At 39.2% G+C, this 21843-nt stretch overlaps 1 protein-coding gene across 12 annotated transcripts in view; it reads right to left on the reverse strand.

The window, feature by feature from the left end:
* ELMO1 (engulfment and cell motility 1) overlaps nt 1–21843 on the reverse strand; it is a 312095-nt gene that overhangs the window by 199850 nt on the left and 90402 nt on the right. For 10 of the 12 annotated variants that reach the window (XM_069007623.1, XM_069007621.1, XM_069007625.1 and 7 more), the window contains 2 exons: nt 13909–13944; nt 5481–5580 (listed from right to left, as the gene is read on the reverse strand). The exons of 1 other annotated variant lie outside the window; for it this stretch is intronic. In XM_069007623.1, the coding sequence (XP_068863724.1) occupies nt 5481–5580; nt 13909–13944 (136 nt within the window). The remainder of the gene's footprint in view (nt 1–5480; nt 5581–13908; nt 13945–21843) is intronic. One more of the 12 variants, XM_069007624.1, reaches the window with a different exon arrangement.

Raw genomic sequence — 21843 nt, forward strand, 5'->3', positions numbered from 1 at the left:
CTTCCCTTTTACTGCAAGCTGCCACCAGCAAATGGCACATTAATTAAAACCAAGTTTGACCTCTGCTATTTTGCAGTGTGGCAATGACAAGCTGCACACTCATCTGCAGAGTCAACACAGCTGTGCAGTAAGATGTGGCAACACGCGTTCTTCTGCATGCTGCCCAGCCCACGTACCCAGCTTCCCTGGAAGAAACCTGCCTTCTGTTGATGCAGGAAGCGACAACTGCACGGGTTTTCTTCAAATATACCAATACAGCACAGTCAAAATGAAAGGCACCCGAGAAAGCACAGACAGAAGAAATGTGTGACCACAGTTACTCGCTCTGTACAGCCAAGTAACAGACTACAGTGGCCCTATCTCAAGTTTGATATGTTCCTTCAGGAAAAGTTCACATGTCTCTGCAGTACTCGTGCTTCAAGCCACTACTGTAGTTATACTGTTTCCAATTCTGGATGCCTGCTTAGACCTAAGAATTGTTTTCCTTTAGGAGGAAGAAAGGCATGCCCTATGCTTGGAAAAGCTGTCCGGGTGCCTGTAAAAGTCACATTAAAACGTTGATGCATGGGCAATGGTATTGTTTTGCACTCGTGACATTATAAGTAGTATTGAAGGAGCAAAACACCCAACTTTGGCTGGAGACAAGAAAGAAAGAGGGACACTTTTCTTTTTCTAATCTATTGCAGGGCTGCTGTTTGCTGTACTACTTGGTTTGCATTACCACAGCAGGAACATCCTACACCAAATGAAACTCAATTCAGAGAATATACATTGACTTTATTGTCTGAAAAGAACCAAGCCACGAACACACAGAAAACAGGAGGAGAGAAGCAACTCGAGTAGCCTTTTTCTATTCTGGACTTTGAGTATCTGCTCCAAGCAAGTCCTGAGCCCATATAATATTTACAATAGTGTATGAAGCAAAATGTGCTCTTTAGAGCAACAAGCTGCCTGCCAGAAGCACTGTACTACTCCTCCTCTCTCAATGGTAATCCACATGTGTTTTGATGCATTGCAGCTAGAGCTGCCAGATCTCCACAGGGCCCATGACAGGGACAGGGTATGCACAGAGCAACTCTGCATTGCTCACACATTAAACCAAGTGCCTCCTGGATGCCTTAGGGGGCACTTGGTATCCAGGGGTTGGTTGTGCACCAGGTAAACAAGACTGTGTCCCAATTTGCTAGATTTCTGTCACCTCTTTAGGAGCCCTGGAATTTATGGATTATTCTTGGTGCAGCAGCTCCTTGAAGTGAAGCAGTTAATGCTTCACTGGGATATAATATTCATATCAGGGATCTGCAGAAATATAACAATACAGATAACTGGAACCTCAGTCTAGGAAAGGCTGCCTCAGCCTCATTTATTCTCCTGACCTTGGACCATGACATCTTTTAACCATAAACACAAACACAAGGTCTAAAGCTGTCTTGCGTGTATAAAAAGACATATCACACCGAACATAGATGCAACACATCTGCTGGGTAACCTGCATGTCAATCTATGTATATTCATAACCACCTTGCCGAGGCATGAAGTCTGGCCAGAAGTAATAGGCTTGTCTACCTTTCAAAAATAAGTCATGCAAGTTCCAGAGGGAACAAAATTGCATTAAAAAGAAATTCTATTCCCACACTTGAAGTTTTGGATGTGGGAGAAAAAGAGGTCCTTCTTGAGAAGAGACAGGAATAAAAAGGAGTTCAAATTTGTGTTATTTGCTGTTTTCTGCTTATTAAGCACCACACACAGAGAGGCCTTTTGACATCCAAAAATAATCCTGCATTCATTTATCAAAAATTCTGATGATTAAAATAATGTAAGCTCAGCAAAATACTACATCTTTTCCAGAAAGAAGCAACTTGATTGTTTTGCACTTTCACATGAAAACCTGTCACATGGGTGTGTCTCACTAAGGATAAAATTTTGTCTTCAGCAAAATACCTGTAACCTTAAAATCTGCATAGTCTTCTTCGGACGTATATAGTCACATGCAAAAGAAGAGTCTGGCTGCTTAACTTCCTATCAATTTCAAGGTGAATTAGGAATCAGACTGTGGATTTACACATTCATGCTGTTTTGGAATAGGAGAAAAACATGTAAACTGAGGGTGGATAAAAACCCTATAGCCAACTAAGCTACATCATCTGAGTTCTCTTCCTGGTTCAGCATCACTGAAGGCACAAGAGAGAATTTGAAAGTTAAAAAAAAAGGTTTTATTAGATAATAATAATAATACTGCACCAGGAAAAAAAAAAAAAAACATATGAAAAAAAACCCATATGAAAAAAACAGTGAAAGAAACAGATCTGATTTCCATTATGTATGTTCATTAGTTATTTGCCTACACTATTCTGTTGTCAGAAATGTACAGAAAAATCTGTTTAAGTTGTGTTCTCTGTTAAATCTAATGCATATTAAAATTTTAAAGGGTGCATATCATTTTCAAGTAAGGAACTAGAGCTGCACTTGACTACAGAAAAAACAACTGACAGTTGTGACACACAGAAATACTTTCCTGGCTGCCACCCTGTTTTCCTGCAGAATACATTATAGATGGCAGAGTAAACAATTTGTCAACATTAAGGCTCTGCATCACACACTTATAAAACAGCAATTATATAAATAATTTTAAAGGGGTTTTTTAACTATCTCAACCAATACTACAAACTTTACTTCTCCTCTTGTAGGAACTAAAGATGGAAGTACCAAATTTGTGTAGTGCATTTTTGTTATGGATTAGGAGTGGTATTTCCCAGTGTAGTGTTCCCACTGACACGCCCCAAACTATGTGTTATTCGCTCACTCCCTCCTACTCCCTGTGGCAGGTGGAGAGGAGAATTGGAGGCACTAAAGGTAAGCATCATGGGTTGAGATAAGAACAATATACTGGAAACAGCAATGAAATAAGAAAAGGAACAGTAACAGCAACAACATCAATAACAGAGGGGTGAGCAATTGACACAAGAATGTTTACGATATGGAAACCCAGAATACCTGAACCACTTCCATGCCACCCCAACCCAGAAGGGACCCCTGACCCTGTCCCCAGAAAATGATGTGAGGTGGTATAGAATAACATCTGGATCCTAGCCATGCCCACTGCTGGATACTGCAAAAATTAACCCTGTCCTGGCCAGAACGAGGACAATTTTGATAACCAATAATCACAACTTTTTCTAAGAACTTGGAATTCAAATCCTTTAGGCAACTATGGAATCTGGAAATGAACTTTATATCACCATAAGCAAGAAAAAGGTCTTGAGAGAATTTTTCACATCATAAGGAAGTTTTTCCAAATGATGCTCTTTTCCCTTAAAATAAGGAACAAAGGTGTCCTTGAAAGCATCAGTCTTATTTGCTGCAGTTAGTATAGCAGTCTTTATGTACCCAAAGGATGGCAGAGAGTCTGCATCAAACACCAGCAGTTATTCATTAGAAGCAGTCAGGGGTTCCCCTTGAGGTCTCCTCCAGCTTCTACATTTTTAAGTTAAAAAACTACTCAAGAAAATATTTGGACTGATTCAACCCTATTCCAGTTTAGCTTTCATTTAACATGAAAGACAGCTTCAAAAGGCAGAAGCACTTGACTGGAAGTTCCCCCCTCAGCAGAAACTTATCAGCTCCCTTATCCATCCTGTCAGTCACTTGAGCAAGCCCACCAAGGACCTCAAGTGTCCAGCCAAAAGCCAAGGTCAGAGAAAAAAGTGAAAATGAAATTGTAGATTGCAGCCACAGAGATGAGATGTGGTCCAAAGGTGCTGTGCTAGGTTTGCCCCTTGCCCACACTGCACCACTGAGGGCTATGCCTTTCTGGGACCCAACTGCATGCAGGTCAGGACACTCCTGGGCCTCTTTCTTCAATCTCTGTCATTCTCTGTCCTTCTGTTTGTCTTCTAACTGTCCTATCATTCTCCTTGGTCCCTTTCTTGCTCAACAGGTTCACTTTCAGTTTTATTTGCCAGTTTGGTTTTCATAGGTTCTTTGTGAGAATGCCTTTTTTTTTTTTTTTTTGTGTCTTTTGGTGGTTTGTTTTTTTTTTTTTAATTGGGTCATTATCCAGGGAAACCTATGGAAGTGCCAGACAGAAGAGATGAGCCATTAACAAAGGGAACGCAACATTTTCTTCTGTTGTTACAATACAATCCACAGGGCAAAAGATGTTGATAAGGTTGGCCAAAGACATTAATTTTGAGCCATTAACAAAGTAGATACTTTAAACCAACTATAGCAAGTTTCTTCATATGTTCCATAGCAGGCTCCCTTAGAAAGTAAGGCATTCTGGACTTGACTTTCTATCTCCTGCAGTCAGTTAAAAGCAGTTGTAGAACTTTTTTGTCATGAGAAGATAACAATAATCATCATCACAACCTATCTAGACTGCAAGATTCGAAAAAAAATTTAAACACCAGACCAAAACCCATATGAGTTACACTATTTTTTTCTTATTATTAAGAATGCACCCAGCATTTTTAATGACCAAAACAGAGCTTTAGAAGCTAATGTATCTAATGCTGTTTTCACAGTTGATCCTTCTTTCACTTTTGGCAACAAAAGTAAACTTCTACTTTCCTTCAGTGGCAGCAATTTTCTAACTAAATTTAAAGTCCTTGCTCTAATATACTCTACTAAAATGAAGGTATTTTTGTCACAGGTTATATTAATTTCATTACTGCTTCTGATATTATTTTAGTGAAGTAACTGATATCTTTTGAACCTGTACAAATGCACTTTAAATTATGATAAGCTCAATCTGGTTTGAAAAGTCTTTGTAAAGAAGAATTATGTGGTTTTGGGGTTTTTCTTCCCCAGTAAATGAAAAGTGTTAAATCAGTAACAAATCTTCTTTCTGAAGTCTGCTAAATCTCTGTACCTAAAGAATACTGCCATGTTTCTGCTGCTTTTGTGCATCTCTGACACGAAAGTAAAGGATATGTTGCAAATCGTGAACAGATCCGTTTCAAAACCACATACCTCAACTGCAAGATTCAGGGGGGCAAAGTTCAGCTTGATTAACTCACTAGATATCATCCTAATTTCAAATTGCAAACTAACTCATTTCTCTTCTTCCAATACCCCAGAGGAAACATTTCACTGCTGGGGTTTTTTTCCTAGAAATATGGCATTACTCATTTTAGGTTACATTACATCAAAATATTAATTTTTGCTTTAACTGTACTTTATCTGCACAGAGAGGTCACAATGCAATTGAATAAGCAATTTCTCATGTAACAAGCCTAATACTGTGTTAATCCCAATTCACTCCAATTGATTTCCACAGAAGTTGAGCCAGATTCTACAGATACAAACATTTATACTTTGAAACAGCACTTTAATCCCATTTTCATGTACCTTTTTTGACCAATGACCTAAATAATGTACCTGGGGAAAAAAAAAGGAAGAAAAGAAAAACAAACCCAAATTACAACTCACCTCAAATGTTTAAAGTGATATAGAACAGATAGCATTGATTACAAATTTACCTTTTTAATGAATGCCACAGAGAATGTATCCCACGATACAATCCCATGATCCATCAGCTCAACAAATGCAGTCAGTGTAAAGGACAACATATCTCCAAAGCTGCAAGAAACAGGAGTCATGACAACATTTACCAGTAATGCAGCAGGACAATGACCGAGGGAATAAAGCAGCAGGAAGCTTTCAGAAAGGCAGGAAAATGAAGCCAATTATGGACTAAGAGGTAGCAGAAGAGCAAGAGAGGCTGTGCTATAGATAGTCTCCAAAACAATTTAGCATGGATAACAAGAATAGTCAACTGGAAGAAAGCAGTTGTAAGAGAAGAAGTAATCCCCAGGAGACTACTGCATGCAATGCTCAAAAAAATCAGTCAGTCCAAATTAAACTTCTCTCATAATTTCATATATTTAGATCTAACAGAAGAAAGAAGTGAACTTTTTTTCCTTAGCACTTATGAAGTCCTTCTAATTGAAGGCCACATAGAGGTGTCACATTTTGGTACCTCTGCATCAAGCAAATTGGTGGGAAGTTGGAGCATTGTTTATTCCTTCTCTTACAAGGAAGCAAATGTATTTTTAAAAATGCACCAGAAGAGGTAATATGTCTTGAGCAGTAACTTTCTTTCTTTAAACCTGAAGATGCATCTCTTTTTCCTTCTACGAGCAACCAAATTGCAAAGCGTGCAGCTCAAATTGTTTAGGTTTTGCAGGCCACTACCCTGCATTTTACACCTGTAAATTTGAAATTCAACACATCTTTGTATGAACGCAAGTAAATTCAAAACGGTTTTAAACTCATCATGGCTAATGTGACTAGATGCACAGATTTTTTCATGTTAAACCCCAGCTTGTAATGATTAGCTTCATTTCTATACATAGTCAGGGCACCAAACAGTCAGCAGTCACAACGATTTCAGCGAAGCTCTTCCATGAGGTAACTACTCAATACAAACAGCAGTGTGGAGATCCTGAAAGGGAGCAGTGAATTACCTTTCAGGGCATGTCAAACTGCCTGCAAGGTTCTCTGCCAGTAAGCCATTAACAGGTAAAATCATACAATCAAACAGCATGAATAGTCCCAGTGATTTTAATACAACAGCTTACACCTAATAAAAAGACAGAATAAAAAAAACCCTCTTCTCTCAGATTGGAACTGCAAAGCTCAGTATATTGAAAATTTGAGTCCAATAGTACAGCCATAGTTAATCAATGTAATTGGTGTTCCTTAATTTGTGGTTTATCCTACTATCTGGCATGAACCCAACACAAATAAGTGAACATCCACTCAGATGGAAGACTTTTACAGCAGTACAGAGGAACAAGGCAGAAAAATCAGCTTCAATGTAGCAAGTCTAGTAGCTGGATTGGGTTTAATCTGCCATTTAGGGGCTTCCAACGGTGAGATGCAGCCTTGCATCTCAAATGGCCTCTTTAAGGAAGGACACCTTGCCCCAACTCCTGAGATTCCCTCCACCAAAAAAATCCTTGCCATTCTTGACACTTTGTGAGTAAAACCCAAAAAACACCATAACACCTTTCCCTTCAGTAAATATGGGTATGCACAGTGGCTTTGATTACTTATGACAAAATGAAAAACCTACACCTAAAAATAAACAAGAAAAATTGCGCCTCTAAAAAACCTACTGTAATTCTGCAAGGAATACTTTCTTCAGCAAATACATGATCTGGATGTTCTGGGGTTTGTTTTGGGGGGCAGAGGATGACTTTTTGCCTTTTTGTTGTAGTTGGTTTGTTTGGGGTTTTTTAATATTGCAAATCATTGAAGAACAACATTAGATTGAAAATGTCATCATTAGCATTCCAAGGATTTCATATTAAGGAATATGAATAAGGAATAACCAAGGATTTAATATTAAGATGACAATAAGACTCTGAAGGAAATTCCTGTCACGTTGCCCAATTCATTCCTTTTGAATAATACCGTGATTTATGAACCCACAAATAAAACAGCAAGCCTAGGAAAGGCTTCCTTCTAAATCCTGGCACCAAATCCTAATGCATCTTCATGACAAAATACTTCTACAAATACAAGGAATACTAATATTATAGGTATTAATATTAAAAAAATTAGTTTCAAGTATTTTTTTAATTAAAAAGGTAGGCCATGTAGGTTGAACTATAGATAAAAATCTCTCCCAGCATTAAATTAAGCACATAATCTGGCAGAGATATATTTTCTCATCTGTTTTAAAATTTAGTCAATTAACCTGTATTTAGTATATGAATGCTCTTCTATAAATGAATTCTACATGAACACTAATCCCCCTCAACAAAAGGTGTAGTTTAGAGGGCTTACTTAAACTACATTAAACTTGTGCATGGATATTCGTCTTCAGAACAGCAGTGGCTGGAATGTAAGGGAATTAAACTAACCTGGATTCACCAGTCTCATTAAGTCTTCTCATCAAAACTATTGATCAATCCTACCTGATTAATACTGATTCATCCATGCTCCTCCACAGCTTTGGGGGGAAAACTGGGTTAATGGAGCTGCCAATACTGGTTTTAAAGTGTAAACCTGGTTTTAGTAGGTCTGACAGTGATACAACCATTTCGGATCCAGAAGGTGAAAGTACTTTTCAACTTAAAAATGATCAGACACCTCATCAGATGTCACTCCAGTGACTCTGCTTCAAATAATTAGTGAGTGAAGAGGTTCAACACTGGGACTAATCAAGCAGCAAGAAATACTTCAGGTCTATTATTATGCAGCACCACACATACATACTATGTCCTTCTAAAATATATGGCTATACACATGCACCTGCCCACACACGTATACACCAACTGGCACTGCAAAAGTCAAAAGCCAGGCTTGAGGCGTAGGCATTAGGAGTAGCACAGCTAAAGATGAAAGCAATCTCCAGGGTAACTAGGGCAAGATAAGGATTAAAGCATCTGCAGGGGGAGGGGAAGGGTGTTGATTCATTGTGAAGTGGTTAAACACAAGCAGATAGGCAGAAATAGACTTTCAAGTAATTAGTTTCAAAGCGCGCGCACACAGACGCACTCATGCTATTAAGAGCAGCAGACAGAACAGAGGCTAGAAATTTCAAGGGAATCAAAGCTGGTTCATAAAATTAGCAATCTTAAAAAAAACGTGGTAGGAGCTGTTTGGCTCAAGGTCTTTGTAAGTGTTTTGATCATACAAAAAGTCCAAAATATAATGGGACCTCTTTCTTCATAAAATCATTTTAGACTAATCCATAGCACAAGGCACAACAGTTCTATAACTATCAAACCCTCGCTGCTCTGGAAAAATGACTTAATAGTTTGAGGATAATTCCTGATGAAGGTGATTTTTAATGCAGCAAGAGGAGAAAAATGATCAGAAAAATTCACTGTGTAATTGCAATTTCGTATCTCATTAACACTGACATCTTAATAACCTTTGCTCTCAGGCAAGCTACTTCTAAAAGCCCTCTTGAATGCTGTGATGGCTCTGGCTCCTGGATGCCTTACATTGGGACAACTGATGAAGTTTGACCATTTTTTGCTGACTCCCCTCTTCCAACCCCCATTGTGAGAGCTGGTCATGAAGCATCTCCTCACTCGCAGCAGGTCTTGGCAAAAGCCTGTTAAACAGCAGAAAGCTGAGGTTTGCAATGCCATCAGCTGTCCCAGCATGAGCCATTCCAGTGAATGGCCATGTTCTAATACAGCCTGTGGCTCTCTGAAAAACCTGACTGAAGATTAAGGCAACAGCTGCATTCTACATCTCTAGGCTTTAGAGTAATATCAGGTCAAACACGTTAATTTACATTCCTAAGAATTCTCTGTATTTTTACCTTATGAAACTGTGAAGAAAAAAAAAAACAAACAACAAACCTTTCCACATATTTTGATACTAGTTTTCTTTACTGAAAATAAAAATGACAGGAATGTGCATGTGACCCTGATTACCACACCTGTCTCTCACATGCTTCCTAGTATCATTTCTACATGCTAAACCATCTTTTTATCCTGTGTGCTTATTTTGAAAGATGCCTAGAGCAACTTGGATTACTTTTCAAAATAAATTAATGGCAGTTTAGCACCCAAATCCCCCAGATGTTTTTAAAAAAGAAGTTGAAAAAATCTCAATCCGTGGTTTGCACACATATCAAAATGAACATTTTATCACTGTTATGGAGGGAAAAATACTTGGCTGCTCAAACGATTATGTAAATCAAGATAATTAGTCAGGCTCAGGTAACAAACAAAGGAATACAAGCTTTTACCAAGCTAGATGGAGTATCTAATGTTTTATATGAAAAGAGAGCCTTTGCATAGTAGAATCTGGAAATTGATCGTTGCTTGCCTGTCGCAACCAGCGTACAGCCACCAGCCCACTTGGACTAGAAGCCAAAGAATGTATATCTTTACACAAACCACTTTTCATGGGCAACACAGAACCAAAGCTGAGCTCTAATTTTGCAAGGAAAAGCAGCAAAGAAACGATTTAATTGGGCAGGAGATAACAGAGGAGTAGTAGCCTACTACTAAATGCAGGAGTGGTTAACTGAGTCCCTTATCTGGGCTCACAGCCTTATACTGGGCAGCTGAAAGGCCTGACATCACTGAGGTCAACATCAAAGAGTAAGAACAGCTTTCTAAATTGGAGCTGTCAAGGATAAATGACCATGAATAAATTTAAACAGGGGAACAGAATATACCTAATCATCAGAGGACAAGAGCTCTGGAAAAGCCACGGGGGCAAGAATCTAAGTCTAAAATGAAGACTGATGATGTAGCAGGATGCTTTTCCAGCACGGTGTGAATTTTATATTGCTGTGGGTCCTCTTCACTGCTTCTACACCGCCTTGTTTCTTCAAGAAACCTTTCCAAGGGTAAAGCTAAGCCACTATCAAATCAAAGTAGGAGCAATTCACACCTATTTGGTACTTAGTACAGATGAAAACGATGGAACAATCTGTGTAGTAGCTGCCCCTATTTTACTAGATGATTACAGAAAATGCACTTAACTGCTACACAGCAATTGACACGGATTTTTTTCTTTTTCATCCTGCTAGCTAAGCACTACTGAAATATTTCTTTGTGGTACAGTTTCACTGCATTCATTAAAAGGGGTCAGCCTTACTGATTTCAAATCCCTTGCATTTCAAGAACATGAAATAGCTCTGTAACCCTAGTATCAGGGTTTCACTATGTTTGAAAATTAGTTCTCAATAAAGAAAAACAAGGTGTGAATTTTAAACATGACTGTAAATTTTCTTGAATAAATCCAGGTGTAGATACTCTTACTATGGAGTATGACTAAATCCACTTAAAGGTACATTAAGCATGGGAAACTAGCCCCGAGGAACTATTACACACTGAAGATGTGATTAGAATTACCTTTTTTTCTTATTCCTCATCTTTTAAATTCCTGGTTTTGTTCATTTCATGGTAATTTCTTCAAATGAACTACTTTTCTTAAAAGCCCAGGAATCACTACACAGGAAAAACATCATTCTCCAATCAGCTTGGTTTGACTACAATTTAGCACTGCAATGCAAAAGTCAATTCATAGAGCTGTTTTACGGGATTTTTTTTTTTAATTCATCCATCAGCCAAAACAGGATAAATAAAATCCCAAAACAAAATGGAAACCCCTAAAACTGAAAATACAGAGAAACTCATGTTTTAGAAGAACCCCTTCAGTGCAGAATGCAATTAAACAGGGCCTCTCTATGAAAATGAGGTTTTAATTAAGCCAAGCCAGTGTGTGCAAGCTACTAGAGATAAAACAAAATATTGTCACTTTATTATGTCATCCTGTACCTCCAAAGTAACTTGGTTTTTGTTAATTAACGTTTGGCTCCTTTAAGTATCTTTAATCAAGAAGACAAGAAGTGTATGCTGAAAAGTGTTATAGTTTAGTTCATTATATCAATCTCTGTGGGGTTTTTTATAGTTCTCATCTCACTATCTTCTCATGGGTGAAAAATAGTCAGGCTGTTCGATAACTACACTCATAGAGCACTAGTGTAAACTTTACCTTCAAAACATACATATGAGCAAGCCAGTTTCCAGAACTATTGGTTTCACATCCTCAAAAATGGCTCTGGTATCTTTTTCAGTGCAAATCCCAAATTCAATAATTTGTGTTATTTAATTGTGTCATCTCATATACTACTGCTGGAAATCAAAATATTAAACTGAAGTTTCTCCTGGCAGGATTTAACTTCCAAAATTAGAATAAACTTTAGTCACAGAAACGTTCTTTGCTACTGTATTCATTGATGCAATACATCTATACTGACCAATCAGGATCCTCTTAATAAGGATCTTAGTTAGGATCAAGTGGGTAAAACCTTGTTCTCACAAGTAAACAAAGCTAAACTGTGCAAAAAAAAAATTAATTCAGGTCATCAGTCAGATCAGGTCCTAAAACCAGGGTGCAATGCAACTGTCAGTATTTCAGTACTGTCCTGAGGACAAACTTAATGCATAGAAGCCTACACTGTAGTAAAATTCGGAAACAGAGAGATGCTGAAGGACTATAACTATTCTTCCACAAAGAACTATTTTCTCAGCAGTGAGGAAAAAAATGCCATCTAAAAAGGACAGGAAATACTTTGTCTCAGCAGAAGTGATCACAGAATAACAGAATTATAATGGTCAGAAGGGGCTTCTGGAGATCATCCAGTCCAACCCACCTGCCAAGACAGGGTCACCTGGAGCAGGTTACTCAGGCACATATCCAGGTTTGGAATGTCTCCAGGGAAGGGGACTCCATACTCTCCCTAGGCAGCCTGATCCAGTGCTCTGCTGCCTTCAATGTAAAGAAGTTCTTCCTCTTGTTGAGGTGGATCTTCTTGTGTTTTAGCTTATAGCCACTGCTCCTTGTACTGTTGCTGGGAAGCACGGAAAAGAGTCTGGCACTACCATCTTGGCACCCACCTTTGAGATATTTATCTGCATTAATGAGATCCCTTCTCAGTCTTCTCCAGACCAAACAGGCCCAGCTCCCGCAGTCTTTCCTCTTAAGAGAGATGCTCTGGACCCCTAATTATCTTCATGGCCATCCACTGGCCGTCCCAGGAGTTCCATGCCCCTCTGGTACTGAGGAGGCCAGAACTGGACACAGCGCTCCAGATGTGGCTTCACTAGAGAGGAGTAGAGGGGGAGGATCACCTCCCTCGAGCTGCTGGCCTCAGTCTTCTCAGGATACCATTGGCCTTCCTGGCCACAAGGACACTGCCAGCTCATGGTCAAGTTGTCATCCACCAGGACCTCCAGATCCTTCTCTGCAGAGCTGCTCTCTACTAGGTCAGTCCCCAACCTGTACTGGTACTTGGGGTTATTTCTCCTCAGGAGTAACCAGCAGGACCACACACTTCCCTTTTTTGAACCTCATTAGGTTTCTCTCTGCCCAGTTGTCCAGCCTTTCACAGTCCTGCTGAATGGCAGCACAGCCTTCAGGTAATGCTGCCAAGTTGATGCTGCCAAGAATTCCATAAGCCTTATGCCACTTTAACAATTTTCCTCATAAACTAAACTTTTCTATTATGAAAGAAGTTTCTTTGTATTAGGTTAAGAACATGAACTTAGCAGAAGGGTTTGTATTTCCTGCCAAATTTATTCTTACTGTATAATTTATTTATTAAGCAATGATTTAAAAATAAATGCTTCAGAACCTGGTTTACAGTAGATTTGTGAAAAGTATGATTTAGCATGGGTTTGGAGGGGGAGCTGCGTTTCCTGCATGGTAAATCACATCAAGCTCTCAGAATGGCAGACATACGCTTAATTCATTATTCTTTTCCTTCCTTGGGTTTTAGCTATACTTGACATATCAAATTTGCAAGCCAATCAAGATATTAGAACATCTCTTGGGATTCAAATTTATCAAAGCCTGTGCTTGACTCAGAGCAAATGGAAGTATTCTGTTCAAAATCATCAGGGAAATAAGCAGGCTTTTGAACTTCCTGAAATGAGGCCTTTTACTATATTACAGTTTTCCTTTATGCAGCTATCTGCAACAACTAGCATTACCTGGGACCAGCAAATGACAGGAATTCAAACTGGGACAGCGACCCTTACCTTTCATCTCACTAACACTGACCATTATCAACCAACTATCAACCACACAAGCCAGTGAAATTCAAGAGGGGAACTGGGAAAGGTGGGGAAATTATTTGTTTGCTGAAATTAAAAAAGAAAAGAAAACAAAAGCCTTACTTCAGAAATAGTAAAAGCCCCTGCTGAAGTTACAGAAATGAAGCACTCATTCCACAGGCAAAGCAAAAAAAGGCTTCATCAGAAAATTTTAACAGGCATCAAAGAGCAGAAAACAGAGAAGATTGAAGAGTTGCTGATGAATATGCACAGTTGTATTTACATATAAAGATTAGCACAAGGGCCTGAACTCAGTCATGCAAAAGAAGAGGTAGTACACAAGGTGATGATCTAATCAAGTTCTTACCAGGGCTTCATTATCTTCTGCAATTTCTGATATCGTCTGCAAAATTAAAACTTGCATGTGAGGAAAAACACTTTAAAATATCTGTACTCTATTTACTGCATACACCCCCCCATACTTGAGTCATAGAATGCACATACAGGCATACAATAAGAAGCAGTAAATGGCTAACAATTTGCTGCGAACAGAAACAGAAACAGTTCAGTAACTGGTAAAGAACCCTCCAAATTAATTTCAAATATTTGTTCAGAATTCTTGTGTTAACTTCTGTTAGGAAAAAAAGCATATCTAGACATTCTAATTTAGTAAGGCATTTGTGTAAAAAGCCTTTTGGTACAAAACAATAAAGGTTTACACACATTAAGCATCTTCTGTCCTCTTTCAATGCCATGTAGCCCATTGCCTGGAGAACTCTCTTATTTACTTGCAGTCTCCATCACTAATACTGATGTCTGAGTCATCAGCATTGTTGAAAGTTGTGTAGCTAGGATGGTAAATGGTAAAAATAGCACCAAAGATAGATACCTTCTTTTTAAAACACCACTTAAACATATAAAAAATAAGGGAGCTAATAAGAAATTTTTAAAAATTCCATCTCTTACTTTGATGCCTTAGGTTTTAACTTTTATATTTTTCAAATCCTGTACTTCCTAGTGCATAACTGTGGAGTTTCTTGTAGCCAGTTAATTTCTGCTCTCTCATGCTAGGTAGACATAACAAAGCCTCTCTGGGCCTGCTCTCCAAGGACACCCAGATTGTCCTAGGCCCAAAATGTGTAAACTAACATCTTAAGAAGGGGGGCAAACTTGGGGAAATTACATCATTAACTGAAGCTTTAATTGGAGAATTAACCCTGGTATACAAATGAACCAAACTTACAAAAGTGTGAAGAACTCATGACCCAGGGTCCATCTTGGGTGTAGCCTTTTTGACTGCTCAGGGTGTACCTTGAAGGTCCTTCAAATAAATACCTACCTTTATTCCCTTATTCTTGTCTAGTCTCTGCCTTTAGGTGACCACCCCAGGCATCAACTTAATTAGACAAGTGACAAGATTTTCTCCTTGGATTTCATGGCCTTGGTTCTTTTATGCTACAACATCTATCTGCGTAGCCAGTAATAATGAATAAACAAAAAGCATCCTGATGATCAGACAGCCTTAAAAAGCAGGGGAAAATACCCTCAACATGCTTTTATGATCAGTAAAATTCAAAACATTTTCCGTAGTGGGAGATACAAGCTTCAGCAGAATGTCACTCCTGTGCTTCTGCAAAGTAAGTGCTTCCATGCTGTGACAGATTCAACTAAACCACCAAGAACAATCACCACCACAAATGGGTTTTTTCATCTCCCAAATGTGCATGGATCCTTGCAACTTTCTGCAGCATGTCAGCCAAACTTCAGAGCACTCTTCCCAGGCCAGTTTTTAAAATAGCTGCTTTCTTCCAGGTGCTGACTTTGGCTAAGCAGCAAACAAACTGGAAATTAGGATAGTGTTTTTCTGATAGAGAAACAAGTGTGGTGTTTGCAAACTGGTAGCACTTCAAAGGACAGACTCTGTTTTGCCAGAGATTTTTCACAACAGGCTCTAATCAGGAGCATTTTCTCCATGACTGAGACAGGGATTAAAGAACAAACATCTGAGTACTAAAACAAAACATTTAGGCAGGAACTGTCTTAGCATTTGCAGAACTCTTATCCATCCTGAGTTAATCAGCAATCAGTTAACTTGAGGTCAGATAGTGTGCAAAGTAAAAGAAAATACGGATTTAGAATAATGTGCAGAAATAATTGAATTATATAAGACTTTTCTGGTGAAGCAATACAAAGACAGAAAAATTTGACTTCAGAGGAAAGATAGCCGTTGTATTAAATCGAACAATTTCTACTGATTTTTGTTGCTTTTGGTGTGACTAGAGCAGGAAGCAATCTAGGACATCAAATGTTGCAGCAACAAATGATTATAGATTGACTTTTACCACTGAAGATGTGGATGGAGACTGTTCTCTAGAGCAATACATACTATTTTCATCCATCATCGAGCCAAAACATAATAGAGAAGGACCTGGCATGAGTAGGAATTCCTCTCATATTCACCCACAGACCACTCAGAAGTCACCAAGGAGGAGCCATGCTGGTTCTTCCAGCAAGTCAGCCTGGAAAGGAGCTAATTACAGTCTGCCACCTCCATCAGCTTTCGTCTTTCTACATAAATAACTGTTGTTTCTTCCAGAGGGCTGACTCTGTGGTAGCAACCAAAGAGCTCTGTAGAGCCCTTCTTGGTTGAGTTACCAAGGTATGGTCAAAAATGCTGAAAGCCTTACTGATCTAGACACTGTAATTAGCTCAATACTTATATTTATCTCTTTTTTTTTTTTTTTTTTTTAAGAAACCATCCCTCAATTGCATTTGCACAGATGGGAACAAAACCACTGCAAAAAACCAAATATTATAAGGTCAAATTAAACAGCAATTGTGAAAGTTTGAGATTCTATAGTGGCAAAAGTCAAAACCAGCAATTTTTACACTGGCAGAAATCTCAAAACAAATGCCAACGTAATGAAACATAACATGAATGACAAGTTACCAGGTTAGACATTTTGCTACCATAATATGTTCCCTGTTTGGCCTCAAAGGAACTTTGTGATACACTTCCAAATGAATCCCAAGGAGCAGCAGTGAGTTCCCTTTCTCAAGCACACAGACTTACTACTTGCTCAAACACTGTAGGTTACCTCTCGAGCAGCTTCCAACAGAGACCAGCTTAGCAGGGACCTGACTGGATCAACTCCTATATATTCATGTGCCAAAACTGCTGTACAAAGACTAAAGATACCCCAAATCTTTAGTCCAAATTTTTACTCCCAGCTGGAGTAACCCACAGTGCACAGTAAGGGTTTGTCTGAACTGGGGGAAAAAATTAGAATGTCCCATTGTGGAAGCCAGCATGGAGCCACTGTAGCTAATGACACCAAGAGCTAAATCAGTCACACCACTTCAGCACAACAAATGTTTCTGAGCCTGCACTGTTTGGACACAAGCAGAATTGTATAAATATACCACTGAGGATAAAAGCTTTTCATGTAGTATGACCCCAGAGAGGACCACTGTTACCAAAGGTGGAAGATGTTCACAAAAACTTCCTCCTCTACAGAAACACTGACAGGATGACGGATGAATGACCTGCTAACCACATTAAAGCACCATTTGGATATTGCTTTTCAGGCAAACACAAGGATAACCCACATTCTAGATAACAGGCAGTGTTTAGGAATATGACAAGAAATATACAAGAGTACATATTTCTGGCTTCTGTCTGTAACAGGTATGGCTATCAGAAGCATATGAAATCTGAAAAACACTTTGACCTGAAATAATTTACAAAATTACTATTATTACTATTAAGTTACACAGCAGCCCTCAGACTCCTCACAGCCACCACAGTCCAAAAGACAAAAACATGCTGGAAAGTTGCAGAAGTGGAGATTTTAAGCTCTTCCCCTTATTTCTGTTGGTTTCTCAAATACTACAATTTTGTCTGGAGCTAACAAAAAATAAAAAATTCATTTTGCCCACCTTCGTACTCTGGAGAATATTTGGAAATACAAATCCACTGCTGGAGTTACTCTTTTTATAACATTTTACAAAAGGGGTTGCCAAACAAAACCCAGTAAAACTGTCTCCTCTCTTCATCCCTGTTCCTGTCAACAGGGTGTTGACATCACCATTTAAAAGGAGTCATTTAAATGTTAATATTCTCAAACACAGGCAAAGTAAGAAAACCAAGCCTGAAGAAATAGCATTTAGGATGGGAGGATCAGCAACTCTCCCTCTCTTCCCTCCAAAGATGTGATCTTTGACAGTTCCACCTTCAGATGACCTTGAGATTGGCTCAATTGGTTAAAGCATGGTGTTAATAACACCAAGGTTGTGGTGTTGATCCCTGTAGGGGCCATGCACCCAAGAGTTGGACTCAATGATCCTTCTGGGTCCCTTCCAAGTGAGATGATTCTGTGATTTTATCTAAAGCCTACAGTGTGTGCTTTGCATATGTAAAGAATATAAGAAAAATTGTACTTGTGTGTGCTGAGAGGGAGGGTGTAATCCAAGCCTGAAGACTGATGGGGAAACAAACCCAAAATAAAGCAAGCGGGAGAAAAGTAAAGCAACAAAAAAAAGCCACTCCAGAAAAAAAATCCTACTCCACCTTCTTTTTTTTTATGGAAAATGCACTGAAAGATGGGGCTGCAGCCCTTTCTCATTCTCCTGCCATTACCACCTCCACAGTAGTATAGTAGGATTACCTGATTTTATATACTCCTTTGGATTTCTGCCTCATAGACAATAGTCACCCTCTCCCGACATTACAGAAGCACGAAGAAATGAAGATTGCGTATAACGCCTGTTGGACAAGAATTGATTTTGGCAGCAATGTCAGATTAAGTAATCTGTGCCTCCAGGTGAAGCTTCACAGGAATAGTTGAGCCTGTTTAAAACCGTGTGCTGTCAAAAATACAAATTAATTTCCTCCCTCCATCGTCTGGCTGAGTTTCTGACAGTTTAGCAAATTGAATTGCATCACTGAGGAGTCAAATAAGTATTGGAGTTGAACAAGAGAGGGAGTAGGTAGTACACAGCCAGTAGCCAGGAAGGGTGGAAAAGGACTACTTTATATAGTGGCAAAAACCTACTAGCTTAGTATTGTTCAGATCTTCTGACAATTCATTTTCCATTTAATGAATTGTGCTTGCACAACTGTGAGCTCAATCAGGGAACTAAACTGGGTTAAGGAATATTGTATTAAAAGTAGCTTCTACTGTCACTTTCCATAACCTACACCAGTTTTCCAGTCCAGCTTGGTAGAAACAGTACTGGTATAACTCTCCAGATGAAGCAGGACAGGAACAAGTTACTGTGAGCAAGGGCAGCTTAAATGTTTTGACAGCACTGCTGAAATACTCATCAGACAGGGATGGAAAAAACCACCAGCAGGTATTTGAGCAACTGTCCCAAAAAGTGTGCTAAAGTCGGAATAACTCCAAACCAATCTGTCTTCAGTTTTCCACTGGGCTGGTATACAGTTATATCTCTGTAAGACAAGCCAAGAGCTAGAATTTCACTGAACAATGCAATTTGTCCTTAAAGCATGCACAGTTGATCTCTCAGAGACTTCCAGCTGTACAGCAGCCAACTCTGCAACTGCATGTGCTCAATGAAACGTCCTCTTAGTCAAGACACAAAACCCATACAAATATACATTTATTTAGAAGCTTACATTAACTTGCTCTAGCTGCATATTTATTATTTCCAATAGGAAGATGGCAAAATTTAACCACTATCACAATGAAAAGCAACAGTTTTTTCTCCAATCTGCACACTAAGCAATTACAACTCCCTTATAATTAAAACCAGGCTATCTGCAAACTTGTCTTAACAACATCAACTAGCATGTTCCCGTGCCATGGCTGTACAATAAAGCTGCTCAGCACAGCCTCATCGATGAAGCAGATGTTTGGAGAACAATATACTCAACAGCAGCAGAAACAATTCTGTTCTGGTTACTGTCAAGACAGCTAGGCTTAGTGAAGTCTCTCTTTTTTCTTTTTTGGCAGAAACTGTGTGTTATTTCAGCCAAATGGCAAGTCAGAGAGATCAGGATAATGCCAATTAAAAAAATGCTGAAAATTCTGCACAGGACTTCCTCCTTTTTCTCCCAGTCATGATATCATCCTTATTATTATTACTACAAATAGCAAAAATAACTATAGATTCCTTTTATCAACTCTTTGGTCTTTCAATATTTACAGCTTGTGAATTAAGTTTTTCTTTTCTTGCTTTCTAAGTCATTATGAGGAATTTTTTTTCTTCTAAGGAAGGCTGAGAGTCTGTCCCAGTCACAGAACTCTTCCAACATATCACGAAAAAAACCCCACAACTTTAGCAGTCTTCTGCTACATCAGAAAGACTTTCTGTACAGACATGATTTTCTGAAACACAAGTTCTAGGCTCAACTATGGAATACCACTCTGAATAAGAGCACTCTGTTATCACAGACGGGGTAGCAAGGAGACATGATTCTTTCCTCCATCTTGGTTCCTGACATATTTTTTTATCAGTCATGATATCTAGGACTCAGCAGCATTGCTCACTTGCTGCCCATTTTAGGGCGTTGCACCCTGATGGGGGAGAGGAAGCAGCACACCCTCACACTTCCCCTTTAGACTGTCTGTACATCCAAGCAGATGGACTGCACAGTCAGCTCCTCTTAACTAAGCACGGACTGGCTTCTGAAAAAAAGGTTTAGCATTAGGAGTACTATGGAAATCACTTTCCAAAAAGTCTCAGAAAAGAAAAATAGCTGCCTGCACACACCCACCCCACACTTTGATGATACAAATGCACTGTCTGAGAAATGATTGGACATCATGGATAATTATAGAATGGAATTGGCACTTACTTCTTCATGACCTAACTTTTCGTGCAGCCTTTTCTATAATTTATAGGTCACCCAAACCAAAAGGAACATAAATCTGTCTCTTTTTTTTTTTCCTTTTTGAGTTAATAAGACGCATAGCAATGCTGTGGAAGCAAGAATAAGCCTGAAGGAAAAACAAGATAAGCCATCTCAATCAACAAGATCAAGATACATGTGGACAGTTTCTGAGACACTGCATCTCTGCTGATATAAATATATTCATATTGACAAGATGCACTCTCAGCTTCACTAGGGCCCCATGCACCCTACAATCTGCCTACCACCACCCCCTGTGGCTTTGTGCTTGCACACACCATGCCCACAGTTCTCTATTCTCTAAAACATTCTAATTTTCTTCAATATTCAGGAATATAACATATGGAAAACTAACTAGAAACCACTGTTATTTCTTGTCAACTTTTATATTACTACTTCTTTTCATCACCTGCAAAAGGAAACAAGAAACTAGAAATCCAGGGATTTACCTTCTCTTACTCTGGTTGCTGTAGTTTAATAGTCATCAGCTTCACTGAAATAATGACCAAGCAGTGCAATAAACAAAGCCAACTATAAATAAAACATAGGTAATTTCCTCAGTGAAAGTTATATTAAAAGATGGAGTCTTGTTTTCCAGAGGCTACCCAGTAAAACTTAATTACACACTCAAATTATAACTTAAGACCTGCCTCTAACATGAAATCCATGTGCAAAGAAAACTTCAGAGCAACTTTGCATGGAGTACGATGGTGCTTCTAATGAGCAGTGCCTGGCCCTTTGGGGAAAATAGAGAATAAAGCTTGAATTAACAAAATTCATCGATTTCTAGTGCAGCTGCAGCACACTGTGAACAGAGGCGCCACTCAGCCTGGACTTACAGATGTAGGGCTGTTCCCAGCTGCATTAACCCATGGGCAGCTGGCACAGCACACAGAGCAGATCTCTGCAGAACCCCAGCAGCCACCCCATAGGGTATGTCCCATTCCCGCTCTCCCAGAATCTTGGTGCCAGTCCCCAGGGTGCAATACAAGAGCTGGGAGAGCCATCACCCTCACACTGTTTCACAGCATGACTGCTCTCAGGTTGTGGCTCAGTGACACACCTAGGCCAATGTAATGGTTTGCTGCCTTTTCTGTATCCACTCATGACACTTCCTCTCTTGTTTCTTCAAGTCCATAACTGAGCAGAAAATTAATTTTAGAGAGTTAGTTTTCTAACAGAATCATGTACTTTGCAATAAGTTAACAGACTGGATTGGCTTTGTGAAGCACTCAGACACTGGAACCAACTCCTGGAACCAGCCCCTGGAAAAAAGCAGGACTGGGCTGAAGAATGGGGGTTAATACACAAGAAATGGGAGGAGAGGACAGGGAGCTGGACCATCTCTCAGCAGCACCAAGACATTAGGTTTGTCTCGGCTGTATGGGTGACTCACAGCCCCACTCAAACAAGGCTGGCTCTACAGGA

The sequence above is a fragment of the Aphelocoma coerulescens genome, chromosome 2 (assembly GCF_041296385.1).
Source record: "Aphelocoma coerulescens isolate FSJ_1873_10779 chromosome 2, UR_Acoe_1.0, whole genome shotgun sequence".
In the NCBI taxonomy this organism is placed as follows: domain Eukaryota; kingdom Metazoa; phylum Chordata; class Aves; order Passeriformes; family Corvidae; genus Aphelocoma; species Aphelocoma coerulescens.